Source organism: Pongo pygmaeus, chromosome 2 (assembly GCF_028885625.2).
Source record: "Pongo pygmaeus isolate AG05252 chromosome 2, NHGRI_mPonPyg2-v2.0_pri, whole genome shotgun sequence".
Lineage (NCBI taxonomy): Eukaryota > Metazoa > Chordata > Mammalia > Primates > Hominidae > Pongo > Pongo pygmaeus.
This window is the reverse complement of record NC_085930.1, coordinates 164,218,797-164,234,251: the sequence shown is the minus strand read 5'-3', so window position 1 is coordinate 164,234,251 and position 15,455 is coordinate 164,218,797. Positions and strand designations below refer to the sequence as shown.

Below are 15,455 nucleotides of genomic sequence, written 5' to 3'. Positions count from 1 at the left end.
TAAGTCTTTAATCCATCTTGAATTGATTTTTGTATAAGGTGTAAGGAAGGGATCCAGTTTCAGCTTTCTACATATGGCTAGCCAGTTTTCCCAGCACCATTTATTAAATAGGGAATCCTTTCCCCATTGCTTGTTTTTCTCAGGTTTGTCAAAGATCAGATAGTTGTAGATACGTGGCGTTATTTCTGAGAGCTCTGTTCTGTTGCATTGATCTATATCTCTGTTTTGGTACCAGTACCATGCTGTTTTGGTTACTGTAGCCTTGTAGTATAGTTTGAAGTCAGGTAGCGTGATGCCTCCAGCTTTGTTCTTTTGGCTTAGGATTGACTTGGCGATGAGGGCTCTTTTTTGGTTCCATATGAACTTTGAAGTAGTTTTTTCCAATTCTGTGAAGAAAGTCATTGGTAGCTTGATGGGGATGGCATTGAATCTGTAAATTACCTTAGGCAGTATGGCCATTTTCACGATATTGATTCTTCCTACCCATGAGCATGGAATGTTCTTCCATTTGTTTGTATCCTCTTTTATTTCCTTGAGCAGTGGTTTGTAGTTCTCCTTGAAGAGGTCCTTCACATCCCTTGTAAGTTGGATTCCTAGGTATTTTATTCTCTTTGAAGCAATTGTGAATGGGAGTTCACTCATGATTTGGCTCTCTGTTTGTCTGTTGTTGGTATATAAGAATGCTTGTGATTTTTGTACATTGATTTTGTGTCCTGAGACTTTGCTGAAGTTGCTTATGAGCTTAAGGAGATTTTGGGCTGAGACAATGGGGTTTTCTAGATATACAATCATGTCATCTGCAAACAGGGACAATTTGACTTCCTCTTTTCCTAATTGAATACCCTTGATTTCCTTCTCCTGCCTAATTGCCCTGGCCAGAACTTCCAACACTATGTTGAATAGGAGTGGTGAGAGAGGGCATCCCTGTCTTGTGCCAGTTTTCAAAGGGAATGCTTCCAGTTTTTGCCCATTCAGTATGATATTGGCTGTGGGTTTGTCATAGATAGGTCTTATTATTTTGAGATATGTCCCATCAATACCTAATTTATTGAGAGTTTTTTGCATGAAGCATTGTTGAATTTTGTCAAAGGCCTTTTCTGCATCTATTGAGATAATCATGTGGTTTTTGTCTTTGGTTCTGTTTATATGCTGGATTACATTTATTGATTTGTGTATATTGAACCAGCCTTGCAACCCAGGGATGAAGCCCACTTGATCATGGTGGATAAGCTTTTTGATGTGCTGCTGGATTCGGTTTGCCAGTATTTTATTGAGGATTTTTGCATCAATGTTCATCAAGGATATTGGTCTAAAATTCTCTTTTTTGGTTGTGTCTCTGCCCGGCTTTGGTATCAGGATGATGCTGGCCTCATAAAATGAGTTCGGGAGGATTCCCTCTTTTCCTATTTATTGGAATAGTTTCAGAAGGAATGGTACCAGTTCCTCCTTGTACCTCTGGTAGAATTCGGCTGTGAATCCATCTGGTCCTGGACTCTTTTTGGTTGGTAAGCTATTGATTATTGCCACAATTTCAGATCCTGTTATTGATCTATTCAGAGATTCAACTTCTTCCTGGTTTAGTCTTGGGAGAGTGTATGTGTCGAGGAATTTATCCATTTCTTCTAGATTTTCTAGTTTATTTGCATAGAGGTGTTTGTAGTATTCTCTGGTGGTAGTTTGTATTTCTGTGGGATCGGTGGTGATATCCCCTTTATCATTTTTTATTGCATCTATTTGATTCTTCTTTCTTTTTTTCTTTATTAGTCTTGCTAGCGGTCTATCAATTTTGTCGATCCTTTCAAAAAACCAGCTCCTGGATTGATTAATTTTTTGAAGGGTTTTTCGTGTCTCTATTTCCTTCAGTTCTGCTCTGATTTTAGTTATTTCTTGCCTTCTGCTAGCTTTTGAATGTGTTTGCTCTTGCTTTTCTAGTTCTTTGAATTGTGATGTTAGGGTGTCAATTTTGGATCTTTCCTGCTTTCTCTTGTGGGCATTTAGTGCTATAAATTTCCCTCTACACACTGCTTTGAATGCATCCTAGAGATTCTGGTATGTTGTGTCTTGGTTCTCATTGGTTTCAAAGAACATCTTTATTTCTGCCTTCATTTCATTATGTACCCAGTAGTCATTCAGGAGCAGGTTGTTCAGTTTCCATGTACTTGAGCGGTTTTGAGTGAAATTCTTAATCCTGAGTTCTAGCTTGATTGCACTGTGATCTGAGAGATAGTTTATTATAATTTCTGTTCTTTTACGTTTACTGAGGAGAGCTTTACTTCCAACTATGTGGTCAATTTTGGAATAGGTGTGGTGTGGTGCTGAAAAAAATGTATATTCTGTTGATTTGGGGTGGAGAGTTCTGTAGATGTCTATTAGGTCCGCTTGGTGCAGAGCTGAGTTCAATTCCTGGGTATCCTTGTTGACTTTCTGTCTTGTTGATCTGTCTAATGTTGACAGTGGGGTGTTAAAGTCTCCCATTATTAATGTGTGGGAGTCTAAATCTCTTTGTAGGTCACTCAGGACTTGCTTTATGAATCCGGGTGCTCCTGTATTGGGTGCATATATATTTAGGATAGTTAGCTCTTCTTGTTGAATTGATCCCTTTACCATTATGTAATGGCCTTCTTTGTCTCTTTTGACCTTTGTTGGTTTAAAGTCTGTTTTATCAGAGACTAGGATTGCAACCCCTGCCTTTTTCTGTTTTCCATTTGCTTGGTAGATCTTCCTCCATCCTTTTATTTTGAGCCTATGTGTGTCTCTGCATGTGAGATGGATTTCCTGAATACAGCACACTGATGGGTCTTGGACTCTTTATCCAATTTGCCAGTCTGTGTCTTTTAATTGGAGCATTTAGTCCATTTACATTTAAAGTTAATATTGTTATGTGTGAATCTGATCCTGTCATTATGATGTTAGCTGGTTATTTTGCTCGTTAGTTGATGCAGTCTCTTCCTAGTCTCGATGGTCTTTACATTTTGGCATGATTTTGCAGCGGCTGGTACCGGTTGTTCCTTTCCATGTTTAGCGCTTCCTTCAGGAGCTCTTTTAGGGCAGGCCTGGTGGTGAAAAAATCTCTCAGCATTTGCTTGTCTGTAAAGTATTTTATTTCTCCTTCACTTATGAAGCTTAGTTTGGCTGGATATGAAATTCTGGGTTGAAAATTCTTTCCTTTAAGAATGTTGAATATTGGCCCCCACTCTCTTCTGGCTTGTAGAGTTTCTGCCGAGAGATCCGCTGTTAGTCTGATGGGCTTCCCTTTGTGGGTAACCCAACCTTTCTCTCTGGCTGCCCTTAACATTTTTTCCTTCATTTCAACCTTGGTAAATCTAATGATTATGTGTCTTGGAGTTGCTCTTCTCGAGGAGTACCTTTGTGGCATTTTCTGTATTTCCTGAATCTGAATGTTGGCCTGCCTTGCTAGATTGGGGAAGTTCTCCTGGATAATATCCTGCAGAGTGTTTTCCAACTTGGTTCCATTCTCCCCATCACTTTCAGGTACACCAATCAGACGTAGATTTGGTCTTTTCACATAGGCCTACCTTTCTTGGAGGCTTTGTTCGTTTCTTTTTATTCTTTTTTCTCTAAACTTCCCTTCTCGCTTCATTTCATTCATTTCATCTTCCATCGCTGATACCCTTTCTTCCAGTTGATCGCATCGGCTCCTGAGGCTTCTGCATTCTTCACGTAGTTCTCGAGCCTTGGTTTTCAGCTCCATCACCTCCTTTAAGCACTTCTCTGTATTGGTTATTCTAGTTATACATTCTTCTAAATTTTTTTCAAAGTTTTCAACTTCTTTGCCTTTGGTTTGAATTTCCTCTTGTAGCTCAGAGTAGTTTGATCGTCTGAAGCCTTCTTCTCTTAACTTGTCAAAGTCATTCTCCATCCAGCTTTGTTCTGTTGCTGGTGAGGAGCTGTGTTCCTTTGGAGGAGGAGAGGCGCTCTGCTTTTTAGAGTTTCCAGTTTTTCTGCTCTGTTTTTTCCCCATCTTTGTGGTTTTATCTACTTTTGGTGTTTGATGATGGTGATGTACAGATAGGCTTTTGGTGTGGATGTCCTTTCTGTTAGTTTTCCTTCTAACAGACAGGACCCTCAGCTGCAGGTCTGTTGGAGTACCCGGCCGGCCGTGTGAAGTGTCAGTCTGCCCCTGCTGGGGGGTGCCTCCCAGTTAGGCTGCTTGGGGGTCAGGGGTCAGGGACCCACTTGAGGAGGCAGTCTGCCTGTTCTCAGATCTCCAGCTGCGTGCTGGGAGAACCACTGCTCTCCTCAAAGCTGTCAGACAGGGACATTTAAGTCTGCAGAGGTTACTGCTGTCTTTTTGTTTGTCTGTGCCCTGCCCCCAGAGGTGGAGCCTACAGAGGCAGGCAGGCCTCCTTGAGCTGTGGTGGGCTCCACCCAGTTCGAGCTTCCCAGCTGCTTTGTTTACCTAAGCAAGCCTGGGCAATGGCGGGCGCCCCTCCCCCAGCCTCACTGCCGCCTTGCAGTTTGATCTCAGACTGCTGTGCTAGCAATCAGCGAGACTCCGTGGGCATAGGACCCTCTGAGCCAGGTGCGGGATACAATCTCCTGGTGCGCCATTTTTTAAGCCCGTCGGAAAAGCGCAGTATTCGGGTGGGAGTGACCTGATTTTCCAGGTGCCATCTGTCACCCCTTTCTTTGACTAGGAAAGGGAACTCCCTGACCCCTTGCGCTTCCCGAGTGAGGCAATGCCTCGCCCTTCTTCAGCTCGCGCACGGTGCGCGCACCCACTGACCTGCGCGCACTGTCTGGCACTCCCTAGTGAGATGAACCCGGTACCTCAGATGGAAATGCAGAAATCACCCGTCTTCTGCATCTCTCACGCTGGGAGCTGTAGACTGGAGGTGTTCCTATTTGGCCATCTTGGCTCCTCCCCTCCCTTTTTTTTTTTTTTTTGAGACAGGATTTCACTCTGTTGCCCAGGCTGGTTGACCCCCTGATCACAGGTGATCCTGCCACCTTAGCCTCCTTGTGGCTGGGACTATAGGTGTGCACACCACCATGCCCAGTTAATTTTTAAATTTTTTGCAGAGATGAGGTTTTGCCATGTTGCCCAGGCTGGTCTCAAAGTCCTCAGCTTAAGTGATCCACCAACCTCAGGCTCCCAGAATTCTGGGATTACAGGTGTGAGACACTGTGTCTGGCCATAGTCTGTGATATTTTGTTGTCTCTTATTCATTAATTCCAATACATTTTATATTTGGACATCTCAGATCAAATAAACCTTGCTTGATATGACTTGGCTCTGTGTCCCTATCCAAATCTCATGTTGAATTGTAATCCTCAGTGTTGGAGGAGGGGCTTGGTGAGAGGTGACTGGATCATGGGACTGGACTTCCCTGTTGCTGTTCTTGTGAGTTATTTAAAAGTGCATAGCACTTCTCCCTTTGCTCCCTCTTTCCTGCTCCAACATGTGAAGATGTGTCTGCTTTCCCTTCATCTTCCATCATGATTATAAGTTTCCTGAGGCCTCCTCAGCTATGATTCCAATACAGCCTGCAGAACTGTGAGTTGAATAAACCTCTTTTCTTCATAAATTACCCAGTCTCAGGTAGTTTTTTATAGCAATATAAGAATGGACTACTACATTTCTCAATACATTCTACTGCAATTTGCTGAATCCTGTGGGACTTTGAACACAAATTCCTTCACACAACTTAGTCAACAAAAGTTGATAATATGGAAAAGTTTCATCCAACCTGTCAAAACTACACTAGTTAGATCCATCATAAACACACATCTTGCTCTGGCTCATCCCTCGTTCCCCTTTTTGATGAGAATGTTGTTTAATTTTTATATAATTGTGAATTTGCCAAATTTTCTTCTAAATAATGTGTATTCTGTTACTGTTTATTATTGTATTCAATAAATGTGTATTAGGTCCAGTTGGTTTATAGTGTTGTTCAAGTTCCCTATTGCTGATATTCTGTCTAGTTTTTCTGTCCATTATTATAAGCAGTATATTCATTCAACCATTACTGCTGAATTGCCTATTTGCTTCAATTTTGTCAATCTTCATGTATTTTGGGGCTCTGTTTTTAGGTACGTATATGTTTATAATTGATTATTTTATCATTAGAAAATATATTTCTTTGTTTCCAGTACATTTTTTTCTTAAAATCTATTCCATCTAGGCTGGATGCGGTGGCTCATGCCTGTAATCCCAGCACTTTGGAAGGCTGAGGTGGGTGGATCATGAGGTCAGGAGATCAGGACCATCCTGGCTAACACAGTGAAACCCCATCTCTGCTAAAAATACAAAAAAAAAAAAAAAAAAATTAGCCAGGCATGGTGGCAGGTGCCTGTAGTCCCAGCTACTCAGGAGGCTGAGGCAGGAGAATGGTGTGAACCAGGGAGGCAGAGCTTGCAGTGAGCTGAGATTGCGCCACTGCACTCCAGCCTGGGCAACAGAGTGAGACTCCGTCTCAAAGAAAAAAAAATCAATTCCATCTAATATTAATATGGTTACTCCAGGTCTCTTTTGATTATAATTTGCATGACATGTATTTTTACATCTTTTTGCTCTCAACCTATTTGTGTCTTTGAATCTAAACTGTCTCTTATAGATAGCTTATAGTTGAATCACTTGTAAAAATCCATTCTGCCATTCTTATCTTGTATTTGGAGTGGTTAATCCATTTAAATGTAACTATTTATAAAGTAGGATTTACAATTACTATTTGTTTTATGTATGCCATCTTTTTGTTTCTTTATTTCTTCATTACTGTCTTGTTTTGTGTTAATCAATATTTTTCAGTATATCATTTTAATTATTTTGTAATTTCTTCTGCTGTCTTTTTTTTGGAGTTATTTTCTTAGCTGTTGCCCTAGGGATTACTGTGATTATTTTAACTTATAACCATCTGGTTTTGATTAATACCAACTTAGTTTCAGTAGTTCACAACATCTTTGCTTTTATAGAGCTCCATTCCCTTTTTTGTGTTGTCATTTTAATTTAAATTACATTATTATATATTGAGTGTCACCAATACAGATTTATAATTATTGCAGTCGTCTTTTAAATTAGGAGGAAAAAAAGAGTTACAAACAAAAATTACATTTATCCTATTTTTCTATTTAGTTACTTGTAGAGATGTTCTTTATTTTTTCATGTGGATTTGAGTTACTATCTAGTGTTCGCTTATTTAATTCTGAAGGGATTCCTTTTAGTATTTCTTGCAGGGTAGCTTTGCTAGCAACAAATTATCTCAGTTTCTGCTTAACTGAGAATGTCATATTTTTTTATTTACTTTTTGAAGATTGTCTTGCTTGTTATAGAATTTTTGGCTGACAATATTTTTTCTTTGCATGTCCTAACACTGCCTTCTGAGCTTCATGTCTTTTATTGAGAAATCAGCTGTTAATCTTATTGAGTATCCCTTGCATATAGTGAGTTAGTTATTTCTCTTTTGATGCTTTCAAGATTTTCTCTTTGTGTTTGTTTCTTTTCTTTCTTTCTTTTTTTTTGATAGAGTCTCACTCTGTTGCCCAGGCTGGAGTGCAGTGGTGTGATCTTGGCTCACTGCAATGACCACCTCCCAGGTTCAAGTGATTTTTGTGCCTCAGCTTCCTGAGTATCTGGGATTACAGGTGTGTACCACCACACATGGCTCATTTTTGTATTTTTAGTTGAGATGGGATTTCACCATGTTGACAAGGCTGGTCTCAACTCCTGACATCAAGTGATCTACCTGCCTCCACCTCCCAAAGTGCTAGGATTATAGGCATGAGCCACTGCACCCAACCTGTCTTTGGTTCTTGAGAGTTATTTTGTGTTTAGGTATTGGTGTCTTTGGGTTCATTCTACCTCAAATTAATTGAGCTTCTTGAATATGTACGTTAACATTTTTCACAAATTTGGGAAGCTTTTGGCCATGATTTATTCAAATATTTTTTCTGCCCTTTCTCTTCTTCTTTTAGGACTCTAATTATGCATATGTTGATATGCTTGATGGTATCCCACAGATCTCTAAGGCCATATTCATTATTATTTTTTCTTCTTGTTTCTTGTATAGGATAATCTCAATCAAACTGCCTTCAAATTAACTTATTCTTTCATCTGCCTGCTTAATCTGCTGTTGAGCCTCTAGTAAAATTTTCATTTCAGTCATTGCACCTTTCAACTTCAGAATTTGTTTGCTCTTTTAAAAATAGTATTTATCTGTCTCCTAATATTGTCTTTGCTGAGATGGCATTCTTTTGCTTTTTTAGTTATTTGAAAATACTTAAAATAGCTGACATAAAGTCTTTGTTAGTCAGTCTAATTTATAGACTTTCTCAGAAATAGCTATTTTTGATAGTTTTTTTTATCCCTGTGTATGGGCATACATTTTTGTTCCTTTGCATATCTCATAACTTTTTTTTGTTGAAAGTTAGTCGTTTTAAATAATGTCAACTCTTAAATCAGATTCTACCTCCTCCCAAGAGTTTGTTGTCATTGCTGTTTGTTGTTGTTATTATTCTGAACTGATTGTGTACAATTTGCATTCTTTGTTGTATGTGACCACTAAAATTTTTGCTCAATTAGATTAGTTATCAACTAATGATTGGACAATGATTTCTTTAAATGCCTATAACTAATATGCCTCCCAGACTTTAATGATGGGCTCTGTGTATGTGTTGAGGTATGCCTTTAACACTCAGCCAGGCAGTGGACAACTGCCTTACCCTTTGCTTTCCATTTTGAGCCTCAAGGTTAGCCAGAGGTGAAATCTTAGGGCCTTTTCAGGTCTTTCCTAAGCATAACCACAGCCATGAGGTCATGCCCATAGCTGAACATACACATGTAGCCTTCTAGATTCTTAAAGATATGTGAAACTTTTCAAACCCCTGTTGACATCTCATTCCCTAGATTCTCCTTTTAAGCTTTTTAGTTAGCCTATTGTTCACTCTGTTACCTAGGCAGCTGTGATGTTAAACAATTGCCTCTAATTGTTTTCAACAAATGCCCTGGGAGTGGGTACTTTTCACACAGTGTAAGTTCTGAGTCTGATCAAATAAAGACAGCCTTGCAGGTGAGGTCTTTAGGAGAACCACCAGGCAGGTTAAATAATTTACTGTTCTCTGAAACTGAGACTTTGAAAGAGTTCTGTTCCACTCTGTCTCCTCTGGTGGCTGCTAGGCTGCTAGTTTTCACTGAGATTTTGGGATATTGTTTTTCAAGGCTACTACAAAGCGGGAGATGGGGGAGATGAGAATAGGCCAAATTAAAACATCACAAAACTCTTGCTGTTCTTACCAAGATTCCAGCTCCCTCAATTGCTGTAAGTCCTTGATTAATTTCTAAAATTCTTAAAAATTGATTCAAAAATTTTAGATGGCTTTCTTGGTGCTCTTATGAAGGAAAGACATTTTGGAGTCCCCCACTCTTCTATTTTTTCAGATGTCACTTTCTTTTATTTGTTTATGTTCTTATTTATAGATTATTCTAATGTTACTGGTAATTAAATACACTGTATTATCTATATATGCATATATTATAAGGCTAGAGTATAGTTAAGATCATTTTATTTCTTATTGCTCTTTTAGGTATTGCCATAAGTAAACCTTTGTTTAGAGTGCAAACTAAGCTACCTTATACTGCACTTATTGTTACATCCACCTACCCAGTCAGCCAACCATGAAGCAAAGATCCATTGAGCATCTACCATGGTCAGGTCTACATACTATAATTCCAGACATTGGTAGTGAAAAATATTTGAAAAGTGAAGAATTCTTAAATATTTTAAAGAAAAACCAAATATTTAAATTTTTCGCCTTACATATCTCTGAAGAATCTAATGTCACCTTGAGAATAAGGGATTTGAGAGCTAAATGTTTAAAAGAGTATGTAAAGTAAAAAAGTAGAAAATGTTCCTAATTAGTATGTCCTAAGAGAAAGATTAGAAAACGGTCAAATATAGGCCCTTGGGTTTATGAGCTCAAAGTGAAACCAGTCTATTAATGAATAAAACATCCTTTTCTGATTAAATATTATAAAACTTCTATTTTTAAAAAAATTTACTGATGATATAACCAAGGAAATGAGATTCTAGGTTGAATTCTTTTCTGAAGTCTGAGAAATTCATGTTGATTAAATTAGTTTTTTCTCTTCTTTCTATAGAAAAGTAAGGAAAATAAATGATGAATTATAAACTAATCCCTCCTCAAACTCCAAATTGACAGCAATAATGTTAATTATAGTCAATTTCATGTCAAGAAGAAAGCTTAATATATTGAAATGGAAATGAGTGTTTAAAATGTAGAAACCTTTTCATATGTTTCAGGCAAATTATTTTATTTTATTATGTATGTTTGTGCTCTTTGTGAGTATCACACTGTTTGTTTTGAATATCATTTTTTTCCTTAAGATAATTAGTGTTCATTTGAACTTACTGAATTAACATTTTTTATATTTAAATGAGATCAACAACATTTTTATTTCTTCTCTCTCTTTTGGCCTCAGTTAACCTTTGTTTAATGTATTATTATTTAATATTGAAAAAAATACCCAACTTTGCCAGGTAAGCAAGGGATTTTGTTGCATAAACAATATGTAGTTTTTCTGCTTACCTGACATAGCCAGACATTTTTTCAATAATAAATAATATATTGAGAGAGAGACTGAGGAGAGAGATGACAACTTGACATAAATGATATAAATGTGCCAGATTCTTGGCTGCACACTCCAATCTATAGGTACATTATTTGAGGTAGAAAGTCAAATGTTCTTCTTGCCTGTGAGAGTGGGAGGATTCTGAATTCATATAATAGCAAGGAGTTCAGTGTCACTGAAGTCATCACTGCAAATGGAAGAGTAGAGAAATAAGGCTTTTTAGGTGTCTAAACAAAGAGTTGGGATTTTTATTGTCTAGGAGATGAAGAACTATTGGTGGATTTTTGAGCAGTGATGGAACATGGTCATTTGCAGGGCAATATCACTCTTGGAACTCTGTGGAGATAAATTTGATCGGCAAGACCTGCCTTTACAGGTCTTAATCTCATGTCAAATTTTTTTGGGAAGATGCTCACAGGGTCACTGTGCAAAACTTTTCCAGCCAGATCCCCAATTTAAAGTTATTCCAATAAGAATATAGAGAATAGTCTAGGTCAGTTACATAAACCACTTTGGACTTTGAAAAATGAAATGTCCTATTTTTATACATTGCTAATAAAAACAACAAGCTTATGACTGCTTCCTAAAAATTCCAGGCGACGTCTGTATTGTTTTAGTTTCTAGTACATTTATATGAACATTTTTTGTTTTTAGAATAGTTCAAAGAAAGGGGCACCATTTCATTTTATGTTTTCCACCTGTAAAGTAATAAAGAACTGTCTACATTTCATACAGACTTTCATTTCATCTTTATGCAACTCCCATGAGTAGGTATTATTATTCTCATTTTAAAACTAAAGAAGCTGATTCCCAGGTTAAGCAACTTGGCTTTCATTACAGAAAGAGCTGGAATTTGAACCCAAGTCTCTCCAACATCAAAATCCTTTCTTTCTAATATATCACCTTTCTCCTTGATAGCACTTGTATAGGTGGAATGTTGTTTTTCCTCTGTACACCTTCTTTATAGAACATTTTCTTCATGTTATCTAAAGGCATGGTGCAAATTAAAAACCTGTGAATGTCTGCATTAGGATAATTCAGCTTACCTAGTTGTTTAGGTCACGTAGCCCCTTGTTTCCTCCATAATAATAGAATAAAGAAGAGCCAGAGGAGTTCTGCTTTCCCATGACTTACATCACTCTGCAGACAATTGGCAGCCAGGAGACGGGCAGCTGCCGCACTCTTCAGATTTCTCTCTATTTAAAGTTCAAAGAGACGCTGGATAACAAAAGAAAGAGGTAAGCGTGGCCTGACCTAGCCACCCACCAACAGGAATAATGGCTGAAAAAGGTAAGATTTAAGGCATGGGATTCTCTTGGCAAAAAAAGAAAAGACTTCTTGACTTTGGTTTATTTATGTTTCTTGGTGTTTCCCAGCCACTCTAAAAAATGTGATATCTATGCTAAAAGACCGTTAACCATATATGTTAGTGTGGCTGTAAAAATGCATTAATTATGTAATTTATGGATCAGGCCTATAGGTTATGAATAATTTTAAAATGATCCACAAAGGAAAAGAGCTTAATTTTGTTAATGCTTATTTTGAAAGGTGAGTTAGAAATCAGTTCTCCTGATTTCAATTCTGAGCCAGAATTGAAGACAGTTAAGTTCTGTGTCAGATCTGCTAGTAAATGGCTATGTGAGTTTGCAGAAGTCCCTATACCTCTCTGAGTCTGTTTTCTGACAGTAAAATGAGAATATTGGGCTCAGTCATCTGTTCCACATCTAACATTTTTGTTCCACATCTAACTTTTTTCTGGTTTTTAAACTTTTTTTGTATTTATATTTTATAGCTATATAAAATAATTGATTCCAATTTGTCAAAAGGTTGAATATATATTGTATCTAAGAAATGGTTTTTAAATATTTACAGGAATTTTTGCTTTGAATCTTGACAATGACCTTGTGAAATATGCATATCATAATCATCATCCCCATTTTATAGATAAGAAAATGGAGACACAGCAGTTTAGTAACTTGTTCATGCTCACTAAAGAGTGGTGGCACCAGGTGTTTAACCTGGACAGTCTTTTCCAGAGCACAGTATTCTCAAGAACACTTCCAGCTGTAACTACTTTGATATGCTCAGAACTGGACAAGAGAGAAGCATTTTACAATTACACTTCATGTTTAAAGAGATGTTTTGTCCTTATTTGTGCTAGGGATGTAAGTGACATATGCAAAGTATGTTGTGCTCTTATGTATTTCTACTTCCAAACAATTCCACAGGTATTAGTAAAGTTGAAAATATTAGTGTTAAAAAAACAATGGAATGTATACTTTGGGTGTTAAAATGCACAGTTAGTGCTACTGGTACTATTTTACAAGGAAAGTAAATAATGAGATACTGACTTTTAGGGCTTTGTGATATGTAAATTTTATTAAAATATGCATGTATAAAATATAAATACACAATTAAAGGGTTAATATTAATTTTCAAGTTCTTTGAAATTGGGAAAAATATAAAGCCACATACATAGACAGTTCAAAAAAATTACTGCTATGTACTTCCTTTGTAGTGGTACCTTAATTCATAAAAAGGCTTTCGTCCAAATGAGAGTAAAGAGCAACTCATGTTGTTTGCTTTATCCTTAAGCAATACCACATGTCAAGTAAAGAGAAGAGTTTTCCATTTAGTGCTTAATGCCTTACACAAGGTCACAGTGAGACGGAGAAACAAGAAAAGCACATTGAATTTTGTCAGTTAAGAGAGACTCTAGCATTCTTGGAAAAATAGATTTAAAGTATTAAAATTTATTTCAACTTCAGAAAGTTTCCTTTTATAAAAGTGTCTTCTAATTTTAAATGTGTCTCAACTCCTGATGATTTTATTTTAATAGCATTTTTAAAAATTTCACATTTTAAAGTGATGGAAATTGTAATAGGAGTATAATTGCTAAGAATATGTATTCTCTCTTTTAACTAATGGCATAAGATCTAATTGTGCTTTGCAGTTAAGAATATATCTGAGTCCTTAACACAGGGACATTAATTCTATAGAATGTCTTTCTGTGCTCTTTCTAAATCTTTTTGTGTGATGTATGTGTGGATTTCTGTGTGTATGCATGTGTATGTTTGCTTGAAAGAACAAGAGTTACATGCAGTGAATACTTTAAAAAAGATACTTGTATAAATTGCTTTTTACAGGTAAGAGTACAAATAGGAGGCACAGAAGAAATCATATATAAACAAACGCCATTTATGTGTGTGTTGGATTATTACTGCCCATTGATTCAGGTTCAGTGCTGGTTGTTATACTGAACAATTTTTAAACAATAGAAATTCTTTTCTGTAGTCAAGAACGGTTATATAATGTATGATACTTTCCTTTTCCCTGTGATATTTAAAATTACATTCAGCTATTGAGGCCAAGAACAGTTCTCAATACCTTGCCCTGTGTTATAATTATTTACTTTAGTGGGAATTGCCTCAGAGTTGTATTAGATTGTTTTTTATATAAATAGCTGCTGTATATGTTATTGCACAAATGCATGAATATGTTCTGTATACACTAAACACACACGGTGGTTAGAGTTTACAAAGCTTTGCACATATGTTATGTCATTTGACATTCAAAACTATTCCAGGAGGTAGAGAGCACAAGTTTCATTATTCATATTTTACCAATAGGAAAGTTCAAGCCCAGAATTGCCGAAGGTCACATAATGGTAAAAGACCCATGGTTTGATTCAAAATACCCAGGGTTTATGACAGTCTCACGCATTCTCTGTAGAAAAGAAAAAATAATCATGTATGGGTATAACTAGAGAGTGTATGCTTTTTTCTTAATGTTACCAGATTCCTTTTATCCTCTTGACACAGAAAATTTAATACTAAAATGACCAATATAATCTGTTTTCTACGGTTTCTTTTAAAGCGGAGTCTACATTTTCACACCTTCTGGTTCCTATTCTTCTTCTGATTGGCTGGATTGTGGGCTGCATCATAATGATTTATGTGGTCTTCTCTTAGAAAGGTAAGGGTTTTAATAGCTGAATGTTTATCTATAGTCTAAATTACTCCAGAAACAATCTTTTCTGTTTTACTAATGGAATGTTTTGTCTTTCAGGCAAGAAGATATCAGATTGACATCATTTAGAAGAATTAAGAAAACTATGAACATGACTGATTATTAAATGTCTCATGTTAAACAATGCAATGTTTGACATCACTTTACAAACTTGGATCATAAACTGGCACTTTGGTGTGCGTAAGAATTTCTTCGGGACAATAAGAAATTATGAGCGAATTTCTCTATATTCTGAGTGAGAAAAATGTTTAGCTGTGACGAAAAATGCATGTCATTAAAAAAAGTTTGATAAATTTAATCACATTACAAAAAATTATCCCCCCTGCCCTCTGGAAAAAACTATAGAGGAAGTGGGCTGAGGCTGTGCACGGTGGCTCATGCCTGTAATCCCAGCACTTTGTGAGGATCCTTTGAGCCCAGAAATTAGAGACCTGCCTAGGCGACAGAGAGAGACCCCATCTCTACAAAAAAAAAAAAAAAAAAAAAAAGAAAGAAAATAGGCTAGAGATAAAAACAGACAATTCAGAGAACATATAATGTAAAAGTACACTTAACCTCTTGTTCGCAAAAAGAGAAATGTAATTAAAACTACACTGAGGAATCATTGCTCACTTATCAGATGGGAAAAAAATAAAGATGTTTGACAACATATGCGTTGCTAAGACTGTGTGCAATTAGGCATTCTCATACATTGTCTTTGGGAATTCAAAATGGTACATTTTGGGGGATGTTTGGCGGTACATATCTATCAAAATTACATATATATTTAATTTTTGACTCAGCGATCCCTCTTCTAGGAATATGGCAATTTCCACAGGTA

The 15,455-nt window shown here is 36.8% G+C and overlaps 1 protein-coding gene across 1 annotated transcript; it reads left to right on the top strand.

Moving 5' to 3' along the window:
• The first annotated feature begins 11,750 nt into the window (after positions 1 to 11,750).
• Positions 11,751 to 15,130, top strand: STRIT1 (small transmembrane regulator of ion transport 1). The gene is made up of 3 exons (XM_054480056.2): positions 11,751 to 11,896; positions 14,483 to 14,581; positions 14,675 to 15,130. Exons 1-2 carry the CDS (start codon positions 11,884 to 11,886, stop codon positions 14,575 to 14,577), a joined length of 108 nt encoding a protein of 35 aa, XP_054336031.1. The 5' UTR covers positions 11,751 to 11,883; the 3' UTR covers positions 14,578 to 14,581; positions 14,675 to 15,130.
• Positions 15,131 to 15,455: the final 325 nt, after the last annotated feature.